This window comes from Aulonocara sp. 'chitande type north' Nkhata Bay, linkage group LG16 (genome assembly GCF_057382095.1).
Source record: "Aulonocara sp. 'chitande type north' Nkhata Bay isolate Kocher_YH1m ecotype deep benthic linkage group LG16, A_spYH_male_GT1.1, whole genome shotgun sequence".
Taxonomy (NCBI): Eukaryota; Metazoa; Chordata; class Actinopteri; order Cichliformes; family Cichlidae; genus Aulonocara; species Aulonocara sp. 'chitande type north' Nkhata Bay.
In genome coordinates this window covers 30,667,453-30,691,070 of record NC_141359.1, presented here as the reverse complement: position 1 = coordinate 30,691,070, position 23,618 = coordinate 30,667,453, and the positions used below count along the sequence as shown (strand labels likewise).

Below are 23,618 nucleotides of genomic sequence, written 5' to 3'. Positions count from 1 at the left end.
GAGGTCACAAACAGATGGCCAGATATTCTCCTTCAGAATATTTTGGTAGACGTCAGAATTTATTGTTCAGTTTACCTTCATTTAGGTCCTGAGGCAGCAAAACAGCCCCAGACCATCACACTACCACCACCACCATATTTTGGTGATGGTCTTTCTGAAGTGCTGTGTGACGTTTACACTGAATGTTATCAGACACGCACACTCCAAAAAGTTCAGCTTCTGTCCCATCAGTCCACAGAGTTATTTTTCTAAAAGTCTTGGGGATCATCATGATGTTTTCTGGCAAAACTGAGACAAGCCTTCATTTTCCTTTTGCTCAGCAGTGGTTTTCATCTTGGAACACATTTTTGGCCAAACTCTTTCTTACTGACATTAACTGAAGCAAGTGAGGCCTGCAGTTCTTTGGATGTTGTTCTTGGGTCTTTTGCGGTCTTCGCTGCATCCTCGGGGTAATTTTGGTCAACTGGGCACTCCTTGAAAGGTTCACGACTGTCTCAGGTTTTCGTCATTTGTGGACATTTTCGGCTTCTGGCAAAAGAGAATCCAGTTACATGGACAAATATAAACAGCAAAGAGAAGGAAAACTTCCACTAATAGCCAGTCACGTATCCCCCCCCCAACCAACAGAGGTTGAATTCCCAGGTGTGTGTTTTTTGTTGTTGAGCCAAAGGCAGTAATTAACAGGAGGCGTAGAGGAAGAGCAGATATTGTTAGGGGTGTAGATACAGCAGCTCTTTCCTCTGTACACTCACATGTTGTTACACTAAGAAGGTAGATGTTTCTCTGATCATGGATAATGTGTCTAATGTAAGAAGTTTCATTCTGTCAGGATTTAATGAGACGATGAATTTCAGAGTGCCTCTCTTCGCATTCACTTTACTGTATTACTGCATGATTTTATTTTTCAATATCTCTCTTGTGCTGCTTATTTTCTTGGATGAAAATCTGCACGAACCTATGTACATTTTCCTGAGTAGCTTTTGCATTAACACAATTTATGGGACCACAGGTTTCTACCCAAAATTCCTTTCAGATTTACTAAGGTCTTCTCAAACAATCTCCTATGAAGGGTGCCTTTTACAAGCTTTTGTCATATATTCATTTGTCTGCTGTGATTTGTCCATTTTAGCTGTCATGGCCTTTGACAGGTATCTGGCAATATGTCGACCTCTGCACTACCACTCTTTCATGACTAAGAGGAGGCTTTCACAGCTGGTGTGTTTCTCCTGGCTGACACCTTTATGTATTTTTGCCATTAATGTCCTGCTAACATCAAGACTGAAGTTATGTGGTATAAACATTCGGAGAGTCTTATGTGTAAACTGGTTAATTGTTAAACTTGCTTGTCCTGAAGCTGAAACCTTTACAAACCACATCACAGCATATGCAACAGTTATCATTTATGTGTCTCATGGCTTTTTTATAATGTGGACTTACACACATCTCATTAAAACATGTGCGAGGTCCAGAGAGGACAGAGAAAAGTTTATGCCGACCTGCCTGCCCCACCTGACCTCTTTGATCACATTTATAGTTGTGATTGGTTTTCAGTCGATATATGTGCAATTTGAGTACACAGGTTTTTCTGAAAGTCTCAAAAACTTCATTACAGTTGAAATTCTCATCATTCCACCTTTTATGAACCCTCTCATATATGGATTCAAACTCACCAAAATACAAAACAGAATCCTGACTTTACTTAAATCTTACAAGAAACTAACTTACATCAAGTTTAGTTTACTTAAAAAAACAAGCGTAAAATGCAGCATTTTCCTTAGAGTAAAGAATTTACTATGTGAGCCATTCTGTTGTAGATGACTTATAGGGACAAGGCCACACTATGTTTTACTGTTTTTGACAAAGATCAATTGATAATGTTCCATGTTCTGTTTTCTCAGGAAATGTGACATCGAGTTTTGTATTTTTAGTTTTTATATTCTACCTTTTACTTCTTTTTTAATTTATGCACTTTGTAGATAAATGGTAATAGATATATAAAACAGCGTCTGTGGTTAATATTTCCTCCATGTTTCAGTCAGCAAAGCCTATGGCTCATCCCAGAGCAATAGCATTGACATGCTCTTATAGACTATAATCATGCTAAAAGATCATCTCTTGTTGCTTACATATCTTCTTTTGCAAAATTTTAAAAACTTGCATCCATAATTCTCTGCACATTTACAAATTAATTATGTTATTATTGAATAATGATCAATCATCTATTATACAGCATGGAATCCAGTCACTCGCAACCCTGAACTAGATAGGCCAGTGGACTGATAGATGAGCCTTCATTTATTTTTCATCTTTAATTCTTTAATCCTTTCTGTCTTATTATTTGAACTTGAGGTGTCGTTGTGTCTGACTCTAATCATCACATTCATTACGATGTAAATTTGTGTTGCTGTTTGCAGTAGAGGGGTAGGACGTAGAATGCTATTCAAGTGAAAGCTATTTTAGCTACATTGTTACCTGTACATTGTTACATTGTACACTTATATCAAAAATCTAATCAGCTGTTGCATAAACCTTGCATTGGGTGGTTGTATAATCAAGTTGTTGTGCACTTTAAATTAAATATTTAAAACATAAACAATAAAAACAAATAAAAAATCCAAAACTATGATAACAAGTGGGTTTTTCAGGTTTACCGAAAAACAAAATATGAAGCATTGATTTTTATCAAAAACTTGAGAGTAAAACCAAAAGTATATTGAGGGTCCACATGTCAACTATGGATTTTCTGGACACTAATCTCATGAACTACAATAGCTAACTGTTGTTTAGTAGCTTATATTGTGTGCTGTGGCTACAACTGTAGCTTGCCTCCACCAGTGTGTGAATGTGAGAGTGAATGAATAGTGGCATTGTAAAGCACTTTGGGTGCCTTGAAAAGCGCTATATAAATCCAATTGTTATTATTATTATTATTATTATTATTATGTTAAAATATTTTTGCAGCCTAATAATCATGTTTTTCGGGCTCCGTGGTCTCTCAGCCTCAGACACATCACATACCAATAAAACATCTCAGTAAGCCAAACTAGATAACATGAACATTTTGGATTTTACTTTTATCAAACAATGCTGCATTAAGTTTCAAGCTGCTACTGATGTGGTTGCTAGACAACTTTTTAAGCTAACATTTGGCCTTAGCGGTCTTCTAGTGATCAGGTAGGCCAGACAGAGAGAGAGAGGATTGGCTAAGGCATAAGGTCTCAGAAGGTGAGGGAGAGGGAAAAAGTGAAGTATTCTTGTCTAATCTACTTAGTGCAATATACAGCATACATAAATGGAAAGCAGTAAAGAGCATAAGATGTAAGTAGATGACAAAATTCACGTTTCTTAGTTTAGAACAAAATCTTAATCTTAACTAGGGCCCCAAAATGATTCACCCTGGTCCTAACAGCATTGTTAATCTAATGTGAATATCAGGGTTCGGCTGTGTCAGAAGAGCTGATCCACTCAATCATCAGTAATGCACATGTAAGAAAACTAGGTTTATCTGGTGTTAATCAGGAAGCAAGGGTGTTTAATGCATTTTAACAGTTTTAGATTTCAGATTTCTCAATGAAAATGAACTGACCCGAAAACATACAAGGAGACACTACAATACTGCCCTTTACCAAGATTACAATTAAACGATCCATTTAATGTATTGATTTTGCTAAATTACGGAAATGATTATCTCACAGCAATCAATCAAATGCTAAAATATACTTCAGTAAACTTTAGATTACTGGAATTGCACACATATTGGCTTTTGTATGCAATATATTATGTATACAGGACGTTGGGGTTCTGCATACACAGATGTCTTAAAAGAGTTCCTCCCTCAGTAGTTTGGACCTTTTTTGGAGGACTAACAGCATGTTTAACTACTATGTAAGAACACAGAAAAGATCCTCAAATACACTCACTGAACTTAGGCCTTGGCTTCCTTGGCTCCTTGATGTAATTATACTGTTACAGAAATGTTACCTGTGTGAGCTAATTAGATGATATCTTCCACTAGCAGAGTGGTACGGGCTGGACTTTGACCTTTCATCAGACAGAGAGCTGAGTCAAGCATTAAGGCTCAGGCTGACACTGGGCTGGACGATATTTTTCCACTTCGCTTTGTTTTTGGGAAAACAGGGTTTTTAACTGTAGTGAATCATCTTTAAAGTGACTGATAAAGTTTTAATGGCTCACAGACACCATAAAGGTATGTTCCCGACTTATACTTTTATATGTCTTAAATGTATCCATACAACATTTGCAAGGCTGATTGATTTTAGTATATTAAATCCAATTTGTTCTATTTTCTTATTCTGTACATAATTCATTGCAGTTAAGAGAATTTCAGCATTTTGCATAGTTCAGAGGAAAGTTGTGAAACCAGTGGGAGGGCTTTGTCTCACATCAGCTGCTTGCATGCCAGAGTTGTGGTAATTCAGTGACATGTTGTCCTCTCTGCTGGCAGAGAACAAACACATTCTCCAGGAGCTCAGGATTGTGCTCTTGGGACACGACTGGCTGGAGAAGAGTTTGACAGGAAACACTATCCTCAGCAGACAGATGTTTGACACCAGCAGAGATGTGAAGATGTGTGTTAAGAGACAAACTATTCTTGATGAAGGACTTAAAGTGGTTGTGGTCAGTACCCCTGAAAGATGGATTCACTATTCTGTCCAAGACCCCAGCCTGGTAAATATGAACACAGCAGCCTGCGTGGCCATGTGCCCACCGGGACCTCATGCTTTCCTCATGGTTATACCGATCAGCTCGCACAGAGGTCGGGAATGGACAGTAGAGGGACCTATTGATGGAAAAAATGTTTTTCCAAGAACATTTTAAAATAAAATAGTAAAATAGTTCCTCAAACCCTTTTCCGTTCTATTTATGCTATGACACAAAAAAGCTTCAGTTTAAGACAAATGTTTTTAATTCTCTTACATTCCACATGTGTATTTGTGTGTCTATTTTCAATTTGATTTGCATACAGCAGCAGAAAAACATCTTGTACTTCATATAACAACAAATAATTTCAATAAAAATGAACAATGAGCTGAAACAAATCCCCATTATTTTCCTGGATAAATGATGGGGCTCAGGGATGTATCCCTGACAAAATACTGAAACATGAATTTGCACCCTGTTTTGTCACTGTCTATGAACAAAGAAATAATGAGAAAAACATTGAGTGATTAAACTTTATTAAAGTGGTTATTTTTGTTTACGGTAAACAAAACTCAGAATTTTATTTCGTATTTTGGTAAGTTTAAATCCATAAATGAGGGGATTCATAACTGGAGGGATGACGAGAAATTCAATAGCGATGAAGTTTTGGAGGCTTTGGGGTAAATCTGCAGAGCCAAATCGCATATACATCAAATCAAAAAGTATTACAATCAAAAATGTGATTAAAGAAGTCAGATGGGGCACACAGGTCTGCATAAACTTCGCCCTGTCTTCTTTGGACCTTACAGATGTTTTAATAAGATGCATGTACGTCCACATTATGAAAAACCCATGCGAAATATACACGATAATTGTTGCATATGAAACAACACTATTTAAAAGGGTGTCTGTGTCAGAGCAAGCAAGTTTAACAATTACCCAGTTCACACAGAAGACCTTCTCAATTTTTGATCTGCATAAGGTCAGTCTTGATGTTAGCAGAATACTGATGGAAATAATGCAGAAAGGTGTCAGCCAGGAGAAACACACCAGCTGAGAGAGCCTCTTCTTAGTCATGAAAGAGTGGTAGTGCAGAGGGCGACATATAGCCAGATACCTGTCAAAGGCCATGACAGCTAAAATGGACAAATCACAGCAAGCAAATGAGTACATGATAAAAGCTTGTAAAAGGCACCCTTCATAGGAGATTCTGTGAGAAGACGACAGCAGATCTAACAGGAATTTTGGGTAGAAACCTGTGGTCCCATAAATTGCATTAATGCAAAAACTGCTCAGTAAAATGTACATAGGTTCATGGAGGTTTTCATCCAAGACAATGAGCACAATCAGAGACACATTGATTAATATGATCATACAGTAACACATTAATGTGAGTGAGAAGATGGTAAGTCTGATATTCCTTGTCTCATTAAATCCAGAGAGAGTGAACATTCTCACAACAGAAACATTATCCATAATCAGAGAGCAATACTCACAATTTCAAATGTTCAGATTATACCTGACGAGTGTTCAAAATGCAGAGTGAGCAGCTACACTGTGCTGTGTATTCTCACTCCGCTCTCATTCAGCACCGTCTATTAATAAACGCTTTGATGACGACAGCACAACAGCTGGGAATTCAAACTCATATTGCCGGTCCTCTAATAACTCGTTTCCGTACGTATAAAAAAAATTGCATTCAGTTTCAGTAATTGAGTATTTTTGATTGTCTAAGGAGCTTGGAAAGAAAAGCTTCTGGACTTCTTTAAGTTGCTTGAAGACGTTGCACCTCTCATCCGAGAGCTTCTTCAGGTCTAGCCTAGAACTGAAGAACCTTCACAGATGAGTGTTTTTGATATTAGAAAACTTTAAGAATTTGTGAATTGTTAACTTGTTAAGTAATATTTTTTCTAACTATGAATTATGTAAAAATTGCTGTAAAAATTAGATTATGTTAACTCTAGATGTCTGGCCTGTAGTGTTTTATAAATTTGATTTTTGCAGTGTACAGTGGTTAAGGTGTTCTGGTCCTGGGTTCAGTGTATAGAATTTTGTTCTGTTATTATTAAATATTCTTTGTTTAATGCCTAGTTTGTTTGTTTACATTTTCATCTTGTATTTTTTCTTGTATTAGTATTTTAAGTATTGAGTTAATTGTTCCAGTTACTATTTAGATCAGTTTATTATTTATAGTTTATACTTTTACTTTGTGTTTCTCAGTTTAGTTATTATTGCTAACTTCCTATTTTACTTAGGCCCTGTCTTGTGTTTTGTGCTACTTTCCCTCCTATGATGTGGTGATTATCCGCACCTGCAACTTATTTTGCACTTCCACTACACATAACATCTGGACTAATGGCGAAACAACTGGTTGCTCAGTGTTTCAACATCTGGAAGAAAAAACTGCTATCACAACTAAAGATCGACAAGGTACAACACGAATGCTACACCAGGGGGGAACAAGGTCGTCAGGTCAGGGGGGTGATATCATCTCGACCCTCCGAGATTGGGTATCAAGTGCCAAGGCCAACTGATGTGTGTGAGGTGTTTATTGTAAGAACACCTGACTTGACAGATATGATCATTGCTAAGCTGGAAACCTGGACCCTCTATGGCTGATTACAAAGCCCATATGAAGAACCATCTGAAGGTTATGGAAAATCCCTACTGTGACTATCATCGAAACCAACCAGCTGATCTACACTATGGCAGCAGTGATCAGTGAGGTGCTTGGCTACAAGATGAACAGCTACAAGGAGCAGTACCCTCCTTGTAGAAGGAGACTAGAAGCCAAGAAAGATGGAGGGAAGTGAGCCAAACATCGGAGCTGCAAAAAGGTGTGACGAAGAAATAAAATCATACTTGAGGCCTTGGAAATAGGGATGGGTATTAGGTTTTACCCGAAACCAGTGCCAAACCGGTACTTTTGAAATGGTGCCGGTGCTTAAACGGTGCTCGAACCGGTGCTCGAACCGGTGCTTAAAGAATGGAAAACACAAACTTTGTCCAAAAACCTCTCATGTTTAGCTGTTTTTTGTAAAAAGATAACAATGTTAGCCCTTTCTGCAGCTATAGGGCATATATGGTATCGTTCTTGGCTGGAGGCAGTGCTTAAACAATGGAATAAACACAAACTTTGTCCAAAAACCTCTCATGTTGTTGTTGCTGTTTCCCACTTTTTCTTTGGTCATTTTAGCCTTTTTGGCCAGGGTGAAGGGAGTACCTGCCATCAAACAAGAAGACAGCCGCATGTAACTACGACAGTGTTTGCTAGTTCACCTTACATGCATTGATTTAATAACGTGGTTAGCCTACACAACGTAAATTAAACACGAACTACATTAAGCTACTGACCCAGAGGAGAACGGCTGCTGCTGCCATCATCATCCGTCATCATTTCTGCTACACCGGCAGGGCTAGGGGCCTGGACTCTCCTCCGCGGGTTCTTGGGGGATGTTGCTAACCCCGGGTCCGAGGCACCATACCCGCAGTAGATGTGCTCGGTGTGAGGTCTCGCAGCAAGCTATCAAATACGGTTCATTTCTCAGCTTTTAACAAAACACTATAAGTCGCCAGGTTCGTCGTCAGATTCAAGGAGTTACCTCCTTTGCACAGTATCACCTTAAAGTACTTGTTGCAGGCTGCTGAGTTTGCATATTTTGCTGTGAAGTACAGCCAGACTTTTGACTGCTTCGCCTTGGGCATTTTTAATCTGTAGCTCTGCTCTAAAAGAACGTACGTACCTGGGCCCGCCTACTATCCTTGGAAATGTAAAATGATTGGCTAGAATCTGAAGTGTATGACATCTCAGGAAAAAAAAAGCACTGAAATAAAGCACCGAAATGTGTTCTACTTTTCGGTCTGGTTACTACCGTTTATGTCACAACCTGTGCCATCATGGCACTGGATACCAGTACCCATTCCTACTTGGTAACTGCCAAGCAAAGACTCACAACCTTGGCTTGCCGTTTGAAGAGGTATACTAGAGAGATCGGAGTGAAGACCACACCAGCTTCCCTGAACAGGCTCCAGTAACCATCACAGTGGCAGATATCCAAGGCATAGTCTCAAGAATAAAGAGCTGGAAAGTAACAAGTCCCTGGGACGCAGCAAACACCAAATATCTGCAGAAAGTAAGGCAAGTCCTGAGGAGACAGCTGAATGGGAAGAATGCAAGATTTAGGCAATCAACATCTCATCAAATACCCTGTTGGGATAATCAGTGAGACAAAGGAGGAGAAAGAAGCCACGGACCCCAAAACATCGAAGCTCCTAACAAGGCATGAATGGTTTCACCACAAGTCCACCCCAACCCTGAGACTAAACTAAGTGAAAGGAATTAGAGAATTACAGGACCACTATCCAGGATGAAACAACAAAGATCCAGGAGTACATCAGGAAAATGATCACGACCTATAGAGTGCTTAGTGAATACTTCAGGCAGCAGAAACCCGAGATAAAAGAAGAGGAATCATCATGGAAGCAAAGGTCCCTGAATGGTATGTACCACTGGAAGATAGAAGAGGTGACTGGTATCAAGAAATCCTATAAAGCGAGACTGAAAGACAGCACAAAGGTACTAATCATAGCAGCACAGGAACAAGCCCTAGGTACAAGATCCATAGAGGCTGAGGCTACCACACCAGCAAATACCCTAAGACCAGGTTGTACACTCTTGGCTTCCTTCTCCCCTCAGGCCATTTAGTGCTCAATACTAGACTAAATACTAGTTCAGCAACACTAGTTAGCAGAGGTTAGCAGATACTGTTGCTCAGGCGCTCTCGGGCTCTGTTGTTAAACTGGATTGTTTATCAATTGGAAGATCGATGGATTGTTCCCTGATTCCCCCAGATTCCTCCCGAGTTGCCCCCAATGGATCCATCAGAGTGTGTAATATCCATCCATCCATTCGCTTCCGCTTATCCTTTTCAGGGTCGCGGGGGGCGCTGGAGCCTATCCCAGGTGTCATAGGGCGAGAGGCAGGGTACACCCTGGACAGGTCGCCAGTCTGTCGCAGGGCCAACACACAGGGACAGACAACCATTCGCACTCACATTCATTCGCACATTCACACCTAGTGACAATTTGGATTATCCAATTAACCTATCCCCACAAGTTGCATGTCTTTGGACGGTGGGAGGAAGCCAGAGTACCCGGAGGAAACCCACGCAAACACGGGGAGAACATGCAAACTCCACACAGAAATGGTGGAATTGAACTCAGGACCTTCTTGCTGTGCGGCAACAGTGCTAACCACCGTGCCACCGTGCTGCCCTAGTGTGTAATATTAATATTTATTTATTTATTTTTTTTTTGATTATGTTGCTCTTTGTTGTTTGCTTTCTCTTCTGTTTTTTTTTTTTTTTCTCCATACAGGTGACCCAGACTGGTACTTTTAAATGGACTGGTACTTACATAGTGGCTTTCTACTCAATTTGAGCACTCAAAACACTTTGTACTCATCTCATTCACTCAGTCATACACACAGAGTGTTTTTACCTTTTTTTTTTTTTTTAGTGTGTAATATTAAAAAGGTAAAAACACAAGTACCAGTCCGGCATTTTTGTTAGTGGGTCTGAGGCGAGGCCCACTAACAAAATTGTGAAGAATGCTGATAGAATAAAATAGAATAGAATAATAATTTATTGTGAGTCTCATCCAGGACATCAATGAATAAGTTAGCAGGTGAACCAACTGCAGAACTGTAATAACACCTTAACACTAAATACTGAATAAAAAAAGGAGATCAGCATGAGCCAGCACAGTCACATATCACTTCTTTTCAACAACACCACAGTGAAGATGGCCAGCAGCACGAAACTCCTGGGCATACAGATAGACCTGTCCTGTTCACTGCACAGTGGAGCTCTTGTAAAAGAGAGCCTTTTGCCCCAATTAAGAAAAGGTCACCTTCCCTTTCCCATCTCTACTACTCTCTTTGCATCTCTGATTGGTCAAGAGCCTGCTTTGCTTTAGACTGGCAATCCCTGAATATAGTGGTGGGGACAGCAGAGAATACTTATGGGACTCCACTTCCCCACATCTGGGATGATGCCTGACCAAAGCAAACAAACACATACGTGACCTCTCCCACCCCTACCACACACTGTTCTGCCTGCTGGATTCATGTTTAACTTTTGGACCTTCAGGCCATACTCAGTGCAGATGTTCCTGTATACTATACTGGCTACTTGGTTATAGGATTTTGTGCTATACGTCTATATCCTTCTGCAACAGCACCCTATCTGAAAAAAGGGAGGCAGCTTTTAAAGCAGCAGCCACTCACTGTGTGGATTCCAAATTCATAGAAAATATTGTTCTATCTTTGGTTCTATTATCTATATCTATTTTGTGAACTGTTATATATAGATGTCAGGTATTCTATATTTATCTAAACTAGCTTTTTAATATCAGTGTGGCTGGGCTGCAGCTGGGGCTCTCCTGGGCAGCTTATTGGTCCAATAAATTAGATACCTGATTCAAGAGACCTAAGATCTATTATATGACCATGTTCAGTGTACAGACGAAATATGGTCTTGGCTTCTACTGCTTTTGTTTTCTGTACGTGAAACTCAGTAACCCAAAGTGCATTTATTTGATTTTTTTAATGCCACATTGGAAATAATGTCAGCTGTACACTTTGATCTGCTGAATGTTAACAGCAACTGAGTAACTAGATGCAGATGCCAAAATTATACTCACATCACAACAGTTTTTGTGCTTTATTTTGGCTTTGAATAACTGGTAGTTTGAACATAAGTCCTCTGTATGGAAATAGATGGTAAAATAAAATATATATTGTACAGGATATGGCAGAAATGTTGGGGCATCTTAAACTATCAGACTTTTAGAAGATTTTCTGCTCACCCAACTCTGTGCCTGAAAATTGTACGTTCCAAAGTTTGACTTATACAAGGTCTTTTTTCACACATGGAAATCTAAAGCAAAGTTTGAATTAATATGAATATCTCAAAAACTATTAAAGATAAAAGCCTGAAATTTTCCTTAGTCTTACTGATTCAATTGTATGATTGTATGCTTCTAATAAGGAAACCTGATCTCTGACCTGACACATGCCTGACAAAAATCCTATTGATGGAAAAAATGTTTTTCCAAGAACATTTTAAAATAAAATAGTAAAATAGTTCCTCAAACCCTTTTCCGTTCTATTTATGCTATGACACAAAAAAGCTTCAGTTTAAGACAAATGTTTTTAATTCTCTTACATTCCACATGTGTATTTGTGTGTCTATTTTCAATTTGATTTGCATACAGCAGCAGAAAAACATCTTGTACTTCATATAACAACAAATAATTTCAATAAAAATGAACAATGAGCTGAAACAAATCCCCATTATTTTCCTGGATAAATGATGGGGCTCAGGGATGTATCCCTGACAAAATACTGAAACATGAATTTGCACCCTGTTTTGTCACTGTCTATGAACAAAGAAATAATGAGAAAAACATTGAGTGATTAAACTTTATTAAAGTGGTTATTTTTGTTTACGGTAAACAAAACTCAGAATTTTATTTCGTATTTTGGTAAGTTTAAATCCATAAATGAGGGGATTCATAACTGGAGGGATGACGAGAAATTCAATAGCGATGAAGTTTTGGAGGCTTTGGGGTAAATCTGCAGAGCCAAATCGCATATACATCAAATCAAAAAGTATTACAATCAAAAATGTGATTAAAGAAGTCAGATGGGGCACACAGGTCTGCATAAACTTCGCCCTGTCTTCTTTGGACCTTACAGATGTTTTAATAAGATGCATGTACGTCCACATTATGAAAAACCCATGCGAAATATACACGATAATTGTTGCATATGAAACAACACTATTTAAAAGGGTGTCTGTGTCAGAGCAAGCAAGTTTAACAATTACCCAGTTCACACAGAAGACCTTCTCAATTTTTGATCTGCATAAGGTCAGTCTTGATGTTAGCAGAATACTGATGGAAAAAATGCATAAAGGAGTCAGCCAGGAGAAACACACCAGCTGAGAGAGCCTCCTCTTAGTCATGAAAGAGTGGTAGTGCAGAGGGCGACATATAGCCAGATACCTGTCAAAGGCCATGACAGCTAAAATGGACAAATCACAGCAAGCAAATGAGTACATGATAAAAGCTTGTAAAAGGCACCCTTCATAGGAGATTTCTTGAGAAGACGACAGCAGATCTAACAGGAATTTTGGGTAGAAACCTGTGGTCCCATAAATTGCATTAATGCAAAAACTGCTCAGTAAAATGTACATAGGTTCATGGAGGTTTTCATCCAAGACAATGAGCACAATCAGAGACACATTGATTAATATGATCATACAGTAATACATTAATGTGAGTGAGAAGATGGTAAGTCTGATATTCATTGTCTCATTAAATCCAGAGAGAGTGAACATTACCATACCATACCATACCAACTTTATTTCTAAAGCACTTTAACATAAAACCAGAGTTTCACAAAGTGCTGTACATGTTAATAGCATACGTAAAGAAAATTAAAATGAGATACGATAAAATAAATAGATACAATAAATTGAAACATGTTAAAACAAATTGAGTCAACCCCTCTAATCAATGCCAAAGGCTTCAGCGAATAAATATGTTTTAAGAAGACTTTTAAATTCAGAGAGAGAAGAGGCCTGCCTAACATGCAAGGGCAGATCATTCCACAACTTTGGAGCAGCTACAGCAAAAGCACGATCACCTTTAAGTTTATACTTAGTTTTCGGTACCTTAAGGAGTTGCTGATTGGCGGACCTAAGGGAACGGGCAGGTGTATATGGTTGTAGTAGCTCCGAGAGGTAGGGGGGGGCCAGGCCATTAAGAGATTTAAAAGCAAATAAGAGAATTTTAAAAACAATCCTAAAATGTACAGGTAGCCAGTGGAGTGAAATTAAAATAGGGGTAATGTGCTCAAACTTTTTTGTTCCAGTTAAAAGACGTGCTGCAGCATTTTGCACAACCTGCAGGCGCCTAATGGACGCATCACTAACCCCAAAATAAAGTGCGTTACAATAATCCAGCCTAGAAGTAACAAAGGCATGGATTACTGTCTGAAAATGCTGTTTCGATAAGATAGGCTTTATTTTGGCTAATTCCCTCAAATGAAAAAAGCTAGATCTTACAACAGCTCTGACCTGGCTTTCAAGTTTAAGATTTGCCTCTATTTTAACTCCCAGATTAGTGATGACTGGTTTAACATACTGTGCCAGTGAACCAAGATCTATAATAGTGGCCTCAGAAGCGCCACCAAAAACCATCACTTCTGTTTTCTGTTCATTAAAATGTAAAAAGTTCAAAGCCATCCAAGTCCTTATTTCATCAAGGCATCTGAGCAGCGGGTCTACTGAGAAGCCATTTATCTTTTTAAGTGGGAAATAAATCTGGGAGTCATCGGCGTAGCAGTGGAAAGAAATCCCATGTTTCCTGAAAATAGACCCAAGGGGTAGGAGATATAGAGAGAAAAGAAGCGGGCCTAAAACTGAACCCTGTGGAACCCCACATTGAAGAGAAGCAGTAGAGGATACAAACTCCCCGAGTTTCACAGAGAAAGTTCGCTCTGCCAAATAGGATCTGAGCCACTGCAGTGCGGTACTCCGCATACCCACCAACTGCTCTAAACGGGAAATTAAAATATTATGATCCACTGTATCAAAAGCAGCAGTTAAATCTAACAGCACAATAATAACACAGTCACCTGAGTCATTTGCCAAAAACACATCATTAAAAACTCTTAAAAGGGCAGATTCAGTACTATGTAAAGCTTTAAAACCAGATTGGAAAACTTCTAAAATACCGTGTTCTTCTAGGAAGGACATTAATTGCTTGTAAACTACCTTTTCAAGAATCTTTGAGATAAAAGGCAGTTTGGAAATAGGTCTGTAATTCGCAATAATATCAGGATCAAGAGCAGGTTTTTTGAGTAGAGGCTGAATCACTGCATGTTTGAGATTGACAGGTACAACACCAGAGGACAGACTACTATTTACAATGGATTGTACAGCTGATGCTATAGTGAGAAAAACCTCTTTGAAAAATCGAGGAGGGAGAGCATCATAAGGGGAACCTGAGGGCTTCATGTGAGCAACCAACTCCTGCAGGCAGAGCATGGAAACTGGCTCGAACCTGTCAAAGACAGCAGAACTAGGGACAGGGGTAGAAGGGTCGGGAACGGACTGGGAAGTCTGTGCTTTGACAGATAGCACTTTATCAATAAAAAAGTGTAGGAAGTTTTCACAAATTTCCTGAGAAGACTCGACAGAAGACTGTGGAGCATGAAGGACCATGTCAATAGTCTTAAATAAGACATGAGGCTTACGACAATTTGCCTGAATAATAGTAGCGAAATGTTTCCTCTTAGCATCTTTTACAGTTTTCTGGTAAGAATTCCAGTAATCTTGTAACATTTGGTATGACACCTGAAGTTGATCCTTCTTCCATTTACGTTCAGCTCTCCTGCACTTTCTTCTGGCAGCCCGGGTGTCTTCATTCAGCCAGGGTTCAGATTTGGCTTTAACTTGCTTAAGCTTAAAGGGGGCCACTGAATCTAAAGCAGTTTGGCAGACAGAATAAAACCACGTACTCAGCTCTTCTGTATCATTGCATATGAAATCAGGAAGGCCGCCGTTCTGATTAAAAACAATAGAAAACTGTCCAGCAGAGAAAGGGTTAAAAATACGACAGCTCCTAGCAGCAACAGGAGGAAGATTAACTTTAGTACAAGGAAGGAAAACCTCAAACAGGACAGGCCTATGGTCTGACCATACAACATCACAAACCTCTAAGTTAGAGACAGGTAAATTGTGAGTTAAAACAAGATCCAACGTGTGCCCATATTTTTGTGTAGGCACAGACACAGGTTGCACAAGATCAAAAGAGTCAATAAGATTTAAAAAGTCCTTTGCCATTGGCTTGTCAGGGCAGCACACATGAATATTGAAGTCCCCAATAATAAGAACATGATCATATTTTGGCATAATTTCAGCCAACAGATCAGAAAAGTCATTTAAGAAGTTCTTATTGTATTTTGGGGGTCTGTAAACCACAGCACAGAGCACTGTGTGAGACCGACCTAGCTCAAACATGCTCAGTTCAAAGCTACTAGGTGAGGTTAATAATGGCAGTGGTTTACATTTATACTGCTTCTTAAAAACAACCGCTAGTCCTCCTCCTCTGCCTGATATTCGAGGAGAGTTTAAGAAGCAGCAGTCATCAGGTAAGAGATCTGTAAAAGCGCTGGACTCACCGGCCCTCAACCATGTCTCAGTTATACAGAGGAAATCCAGTCCTTGGGTCGTAAATAAATCCCTTAAAATAAAAGTTTTATTACTCAGCGATCTAGTGTTCACCAATCCAAACCTGGTGGAGGTCAGCGTGTTCGTGGCTGACAGCGAGACCCGACGCAGCGGCCGCAGGTTCTGTAGGTTCGCACCATGCTGACGAGGATGGGAAATCTTTCGTGGCTGGGACATCTGATCCGAGCCAACAACGGGCACCAGCCAGGCATCGATGGGCTCCAGAGAGCACGGAGAAAAGGCATGACAAGGTACCGATCCACGTTCGTTCCAAAGAGCCGGAGAAGAGCGCACCAAGTACGCCTTAAGTTTCACGAGTAGACCGCTACGTTTGCCCCGGCGTCTGAAACGCTTTCGCCGTGAGGCTGGGGCCGGGGTCCGACAGAGGCTAGCTGGTATCCCAGACAGGAATGGAGGTAACGCCTTATGTCCATTATAAGTTGTATTGGTAAGATCACTGGCAACTAGTCGGAGGTCCAAAAGTTTTTGGCGATTGTACATTAAAAGAGAGTTGACTCTAGCAATAAAAAACAACATAAGCAAACACAACAGAGGAAGAGCCAGACGGCGAGCCACACACACTGGCGCCATCTTGAAGCTCAATGCTTGTTGAGCATTGAGCTTCTCACAACATTCTCACAACAGAAACATTATCCATAATCAGAGAGCAATACTCACAATTTCAAATGTTCAGATTATACCTGACGAGTGTTCAAAATGCAGAGTGAGCAGCTACACTGTGCTGTGTATTCTCACTCCGCTCTCATTCAGCACCGTCTATTAATAAACGCTTTGATGATGACAGCACAACAGCTGGGAATTCAAACTCATATTGCCGGTCCTCTAATAACTCGTTTCCGTACGTATAAAAAAAATTGCATTCAGTTTCAGTAATTGAGTATTTTTGATTGTCTAAGGAGCTTGGAAAGAAAAGCTTCTGGACTTCTTTAAGTTGCTTGAAGACGTTGCACCTCTCATCCGAGAGCTTCTTCAGGTCTAGCCTAGAACTGAAGAACCTTCACAGATGAGTGTTTTTGATATTAGAAAACTTTAAGAATTTGTGAATTGTTAACTTGTTAAGTAATATTTTTTCTAACTATGAATTATGTAAAAATTGCTGTAAAAATTAGATTATGTTAACTCTAGATGTCTGGCCTGTAGTGTTTTATAAATTTGATTTTTGCAGTGTACAGTGGTTAAGGTGTTCTGGTCCTGGGTTCAGTGTATAGAATTTTGTTCTGTTATTATTAAATATTCTTTGTTTAATGCCTAGTTTGTTTGTTTACATTTTCATCTTGTATTTTTTCTTGTATTAGTATTTTAAGTATTGAGTTAATTGTTCCAGTTACTATTTAGATCAGTTTATTATTTATAGTTTATACTTTTACTTTGTGTTTCTCAGTTTAGTTATTATTGCTAACTTCCTATTTTACTTAGGCCCTGTCTTGTGTTTTGTGCTACTTTCCCTCCTATGATGTGGTGATTATCCGCACCTGCAACTTATTTTGCACTTCCACTACACATAACATCTGGACTAATGGCGAAACAACTGGTTGCTCAGTGTTTCAACATCTGGAAGAAAAAACTGCTATCACAACTAAAGATCGACAAGGTACAACACGAATGCTACACCAGGGGGGAACAAGGTCGTCAGGTCAGGGGGGTGATATCATCTCGACCCTCCGAGATTGGGTATCAAGTGCCAAGGCCAACTGATGTGTGTGAGGTGTTTATTGTAAGAACACCTGACTTGACAGATATGATCATTGCTAAGCTGGAAACCTGGACCCTCTATGGCTGATTACAAAGCCCATATGAAGAACCATCTGAAGGTTATGGAAAATCCCTACTGTGACTATCATCGAAACCAACCAGCTGATCTACACTATGGCAGCAGTGATCAGTGAGGTGCTTGGCTACAAGATGAACAGCTACAAGGAGCAGTACCCTCCTTGTAGAAGGAGACTAGAAGCCAAGACAAGATGGAGGGAAGTGAGCCAAACATCGGAGCTGCAAAAAGGTGTGACGAAGAAATAAAATCATACTTGAGGCCTTGGAAATATGGGTATTAGGTTTTATCCGAAACCAGTGCCAAACCGGTACTTTTGAAATGGTGCCGGTGCTTAAACGGTGCTCGAACCGGTGCTCGAACCGGTGCTTAAAGAATGGAAAACACAAACTTTGTCCAAAAACCTCTCATGTTTAGCTGTTTTTTGTAAAAAGATAACAATGTTAGCCCTTTCTGCAGCTATAGGGCATATATGGTATCGTTCTTGGCTGGAGGCAGTGCTTAAACAATGGAATAAACACAAACTTTGTCCAAAAACCTCTCATGTTGTTGTTGCTGTTTCCCACTTTTTCTTTGGTCATTTTAGCCTTTTTGGCCAGGGTGAAGGGAGTACCTGCCATCAAACAAGAAGACAGCCGCATGTAACTACGACAGTGTTTGCTAGTTCACCTTACATGCATTGATTTAATAACGTGGTTAGCCTACACAACGTAAATTAAACACGAACTACATTAAGCTACTGACCCAGAGGAGAACGGCTGCTGCTGCCATCATCATCCGTCATCATTTCTGCTACACCGGCAGGGCTAGGGGCCTGGACTCTCCTCCGCGGGTTCTTGGAGGATGTTGCTAACCCCGGGTCCGAGGCACCATACCCGCAGTAGATGTGCTCGGTGTGAGGTCTCGCAGCAAGCTATCAAATACGGTTCATTTCTCAGCTTTTAACAAAACACTATAAGTCGCCAGGTTCGTCGTCAGATTCAAGGAGTTACCTCCTTTGCACAGTATCACCTTAAAGTACTTGTTGCAGGCTGCTGAGTTTGCATATTTTGCTGTGAAGTACAGCCAGACTTTTGACTGCTTCGCCTTGGGCATTTTTAATCTGTAGCTCTGCTCTAAAAGAACGTACGTACCTGGGCCCGCCTACTATCCTTGGAAAGGTAAAATGATTGGCTAGAATCTGAAGTGTATGACATCTCAGGAAAAAAAAAGCACTGAAATAAAGCACCGAAATGTGTTCTACTTTTCGGTCTGGTTACTACCGTTTATGTCACAACCTGTGCCATCATGGCACTGGATACCAGTACCCATTCCTACTTGGTAACTGCCAAGCAAAGACTCACAACCTTGGCTTGCCGTTTGAAGAGGTATACTAGAGAGATCGGAGTGAAGACCACACCAGCTTCCCTGAACAGGCTCCAGTAACCATCACAGTGGCAGATATCCAAGGCATAGTCTCAAGAATAAAGAGCTGGAAAGTAACAAGTCCCTGGGACGCAGCAAACACCAAATATCTGCAGAAAGTAAGGCAAGTCCTGAGGAGACAGCTGAATGGGAAGAATGCAAGATTTAGGCAATCAACATCTCATCAAATACCCTGTTGGGATAATCAGTGAGACAAAGGAGGAGAAAGAAGCCACGGACCCCAAAACATCGAAGCTCCTAACAAGGCATGAATGGTTTCACCACAAGTCCACCCCAACCCTGAGACTAAACTAAGTGAAAGGAATTAGAGAATTACAGGACCACTATCCAGGATGAAACAACAAAGATCCAGGAGTACATCAGGAAAATGATCACGACCTATAGAGTGCTTAGTGAATACTTCAGGCAGCAGAAACCCGAGATAAAAGAAGAGGAATCATCATGGAAGCAAAGGTCCCTGAATGGTATGTACCACTGGAAGATAGAAGAGGTGACTGGTATCAAGAAATCCTATAAAGCGAGACTGAAAGACAGCACAAAGGTACTAATCATAGCAGCACAGGAACAAGCCCTAGGTACAAGATCCATAGAGGCTGAGGCTACCACACCAGCAAATACCCTAAGACCAGGTTGTACACTCTTGGCTTCCTTCTCCCCTCAGGCCATTTAGTGCTCAATACTAGACTAAATACTAGTTCAGCAACACTAGTTAGCAGAGGTTAGCAGATACTGTTGCTCAGGCGCTCTCGGGCTCTGTTGTTAAACTGGATTGTTTATCAATTGGAAGATCGATGGATTGTTCCCTGATTCCCCCAGATTCCTCCCGAGTTGCCCCCAATGGATCCATCAGAGTGTGTAATATCCATCCATCCATTCGCTTCCGCTTATCCTTTTCAGGGTCGCGGGGGGCGCTGGAGCCTATCCCAGGTGTCATAGGGCGAGAGGCAGGGTACACCCTGGACAGGTCGCCAGTCTGTCGCAGGGCCAACACACAGGGACAGACAACCATTCGCACTCACATTCATTCGCACATTCACACCTAGTGACAATTTGGATTATCCAATTAACCTATCCCCACAAGTTGCATGTCTTTGGACGGTGGGAGGAAGCCAGAGTACCCGGAGGAAACCCACGCAAACACGGGGAGAACATGCAAACTCCACACAGAAATGGTGGAATTGAACTCAGGACCTTCTTGCTGTGCGGCAACAGTGCTAACCACCGTGCCACCGTGCTGCCCTAGTGTGTAATATTAATATTTATTTATTTATTTATTTTTTTATTATGTTGCTCTTTGTTGTTTGCTTTCTCTTCTGGTTTTTTTTTTTTTTTTTTTTTTTTCTCCATACAGGTGACCCAGACTGGTACTTTTAAATGGACTGGTACTTACATAGTGGCTTTCTACTCAATTTGAGCACTCAAAACACTTTGTACTCATCTCATTCACTCAGTCATACACACAGAGTGTTTTTACCTTTTTTTTTTTTTTTAGTGTGTAATATTAAAAAGGTAAAAACACAAGTACCAGTCCGGCATTTTTGTTAGTGGGTCTGAGGCGAGGCCCACTAACAAAATTGTGAAGAATGCTGATAGAATAAAATAGAATAGAATAGAATAATAATTTATTGTGAGTCTCATCCAGGACATCAATGAATAAGTTAGCAGGTGAACCAACTGCAGAACTGTAATAACACCTTAACACTAAATACTGAATAAAAAAAGGAGATCAGCATGAGCCAGCACAGTCACATATCACTTCTTTTCAACAACACCACAGTGAAGATGGCCAGCAGCACGAAACTCCTGGGCGTACAGATAGACCTGTCCTGTTCACTGCACAGTGGAGCTCTTGTAAAAGAGAGCCTTTTGCCCCAATTAAGAAAAGGTCACCTTCCCTTTCCCATCTCTACTACTCTCTTTGCATCTCTGATTGGTCAAGAGCCTGCTTTGCTTTAGACTGGCAATCCCTGAATATAGTGGTGGGGACAGCAGAGAATACTTATGGGACTCCACTTCCCCACATCTGGGATGATGCCTGACCAAAGCAAACAAACACATACGTGACCTCTCCCACCCCTACCACACACTGTTCTGCCTGCTGGATTCATGTTTAACTTTTGGACCTTCAGGCCATACTCAGTGCAGATGTTCCTGTATACTATACTGGCTACTTGGTTATAGGATTTCGTGCTATACGTCTATATCCTTCTGCAACAGCACCCTATCTGAAAAAAGGGAGGCAGCTTTTAAAGCAGCAGCCACCCACTGTGTGGATTCCAAATTCATAGAAAATATTGTTCTATCTTTGGTTCTATTATCTATATCTATTTTGTGAACTGTTATATATAGATGTCAGGTATTCTATATTTATCTAAACTAGCTTTTTAATATCAGTGTGAGCAAGGTTACAGAAGTACATAAAAAGCTCACAGCATACAGCAGTCATTCATACAAGTTGCCTTTTTTGAGATTTTAGCTTTTCAAATCAATCCTTATCCTACTTGCATTTTATGGTTTCATGTTTGTGACAATAGGAAGCACAGAAATGAATCGGTCACGATGTAGCTCGGAGTCAATGCCAGTTTAATGTTATATGCATATATGTTAATACAGAAGTTATAAAGGAAAGTGTAAAATTTTGGGTAGAAACCTGTGGTCCCATAAAGTGCACTAATGCAGAAACCACTCAGTAAAATGTACATAGGTTCATGCAGGTTTTCATCCAAGACAATGAGCAGCACAAGAGAGATATTGCAATACAAAATCACACAGTAACAACTAAAGGATATCAGAATCAGAATCAGAATACTTTATTGATCCCTGGGGGAAATTATTTTTTGTTACAGTGCTCCATTATAAACAAACATTAACAAGACAGACAATACGCTAACTAAGAATAGTACTATATATATATATATATATATATATATATATATATGTATATATATATATATATATATGTATATATATACATAAAATCACTTATTAATAAATTGTTGAAAAAGAAACATGTGTAGCTGTAGCAGTAAACAGTGTGTTAAGTGGATGTGTTGTACAGGGAGATAGCCACAGGCTGGTGCTTTTCGGTAATCTCAGTCTCTCACTGAACGTGCTCCTGTGACTGACCAGCATGTCATGGAGTGGGTGGGAGGTGTTATCCAACATTGTCTTTATCTTGGACAGCATCCGCCTCTCCGACACCACCTTGAGGGAGTCCAGCTCCATCCCCACAACATAACTGGCCTTACGGATAAGAAGAGGGGTATTATATTCTCACTGTTTCATTAAATCCTGACAGAATGAAACTGCTTAGATTAGACACATTATCCGTGACAAGAGAACACATCTATCTTCTTAGTTGAATAAAAATGTGAGTGTACAGAGCACACATCTGCTGGATCTACATCCCTAACAATGTTTGCCCTCCCTCTACATCTCCTGTTAAGTACTGCTTTAGGCTCAAGAATAAAACAAACACCTGGGAATTCGTAAACTGTTCCTTTGATTTTCCTCTTATAAGGTTTCATCTGAATCGTTCTTTGCCTGGCCCTTCAAACAGCCAGCAGGCAAAAACACAGCCAGGCACATAGCCCCTGAAGTCAATGGGACACACAATCCACTTCACCATAGTAAGGTGGAAATTCTTAAAGAGGATAGATTTTTTATTTTCAAATTTGAAAAAAGATAATAAGGTTCAATGTCAAAAATTTACATTACTCTGTTGCACGAGTGATAAGAGCAGGCCTCATAAGATACACTAAAATGCAGCATCTTATAGCATTTTATTAGCATGTTGTATGTGTAAATATACCACCTCAGATAATGTATGCTATATGCTTTGTATGTTTCATTCATTTCATTTTTTATTTTTTTTACTTTTTAAAATGCCATTTTTTGGTTCATTTCCAGTTTGCTTTCTCCAGTTTTATTATTATCTAATTAAAAGCTTGGGTCTATTATTATTAGTGGTGGTGTTTCTCAAGGGGAAAATGTTTAAACTACATGCAACAATAAAAATATAACTCTTTCTGAAGACACAGACTCTCAGTCAACAACATTACTGTTCAATTAATTTTGACTAAATTGTCAATTATCTCAGTTTATAGTTTATTTTTAAACTACCTACGGTAAACAAATATGAACATGAACCCTTTCTGTGTCTAATACATCACATCTCCATTTTATATAAAATGAGAGCAATAAAACACACACAGACACTTTTTAAATAAGGGAATATATAGATAAACCCTAGAGTTACCCTATAAACCCTGGTTTGTCTGTGAAGGTTCTCAGTCATCCAGGTCATCGTAGTCTAAGGAGCTTGGAAAGAAAAGCGTCTGGACTTCTTTAAGTTGCTTGAAGACGTTTCACCTCTCATCCGAAAAGCTTCTTCAGTTCTAAGGTCAAATGGTGTTGCATCTCTCCTCTTGATAAAAACCTTT

The 23,618-nt window shown here is 39.8% G+C and overlaps 3 protein-coding genes across 4 annotated transcripts; 1 reads left to right on the top strand and 2 right to left on the bottom strand.

Annotated features, from left to right (window-relative positions):
- The first annotated feature begins 782 nt into the window (after nt 1-782).
- LOC147311844 (olfactory receptor 2G3-like) lies at nt 783-1,830 on the top strand. Its single transcript, XM_086266459.1, has one exon. The coding sequence runs from the start codon at nt 790-792 to the stop codon at nt 1,816-1,818; it is 1,029 nt and encodes a 342-aa protein (XP_086122585.1). The 5' UTR covers nt 783-789; the 3' UTR covers nt 1,819-1,830.
- A 3,378-nt stretch (nt 1,831-5,208) lies between these two features.
- On the bottom strand, nt 5,209-6,144 carry LOC147311843 (olfactory receptor 4B13-like). Its single transcript, XM_086266069.1, has one exon. It carries the CDS (start codon nt 6,136-6,138, stop codon nt 5,209-5,211), a length of 930 nt encoding a protein of 309 aa, XP_086122195.1. The 5' UTR covers nt 6,139-6,144.
- Nucleotides 6,145-12,158: 6,014 nt separating this feature from the next.
- LOC147311842 (olfactory receptor 4B13-like) lies at nt 12,159-22,522 on the bottom strand. Of its 2 annotated transcripts, none has more exons than XM_086266879.1 (2): nt 22,454-22,522; nt 12,159-13,037 (listed from the first exon to the last, which is right to left on the bottom strand). In XM_086266879.1, the coding sequence occupies exons 1-2, from the start codon at nt 22,520-22,522 to the stop codon at nt 12,159-12,161; spliced, it is 948 nt and encodes a 315-aa protein (XP_086123005.1). The 2 variants fall into 2 exon arrangements, with proteins under 2 accessions (XP_086123005.1, XP_086123006.1); XM_086266880.1 differs by lacking the exon at nt 22,454-22,522 and adding an exon at nt 16,598-16,626 and having other exon boundaries at nt 12,159-13,065.
- Nucleotides 22,523-23,618: the final 1,096 nt, after the last annotated feature.

What these genes read in the sequence shown, in the direction of transcription:
- LOC147311844 (XM_086266459.1), top strand. Translation starts at nt 790, where the DNA reads ATGGATAATGTGTCTAATGTAAGAAGTTTCATTCTGTCAGGATTTAAT.
- LOC147311843 (XM_086266069.1), bottom strand. Translation starts at nt 6,138, where the DNA reads ATGGATAATGTTTCTGTTGTGAGAATGTTCACTCTCTCTGGATTTAAT.
- LOC147311842 (XM_086266879.1), bottom strand. Translation starts at nt 22,522, where the DNA reads ATGTGTTCTCTTGTCACGGATAATGTGTCTAATCTAAGCAGTTTCATT. An exon ending in TGTCAGGATTTAATGAAACA is followed by an intron (nt 13,038 to 22,453) that starts GTGAGAATATAA and finishes GGATTTAATGAG; the next exon opens with ACAATGAATATCAGACTTAC.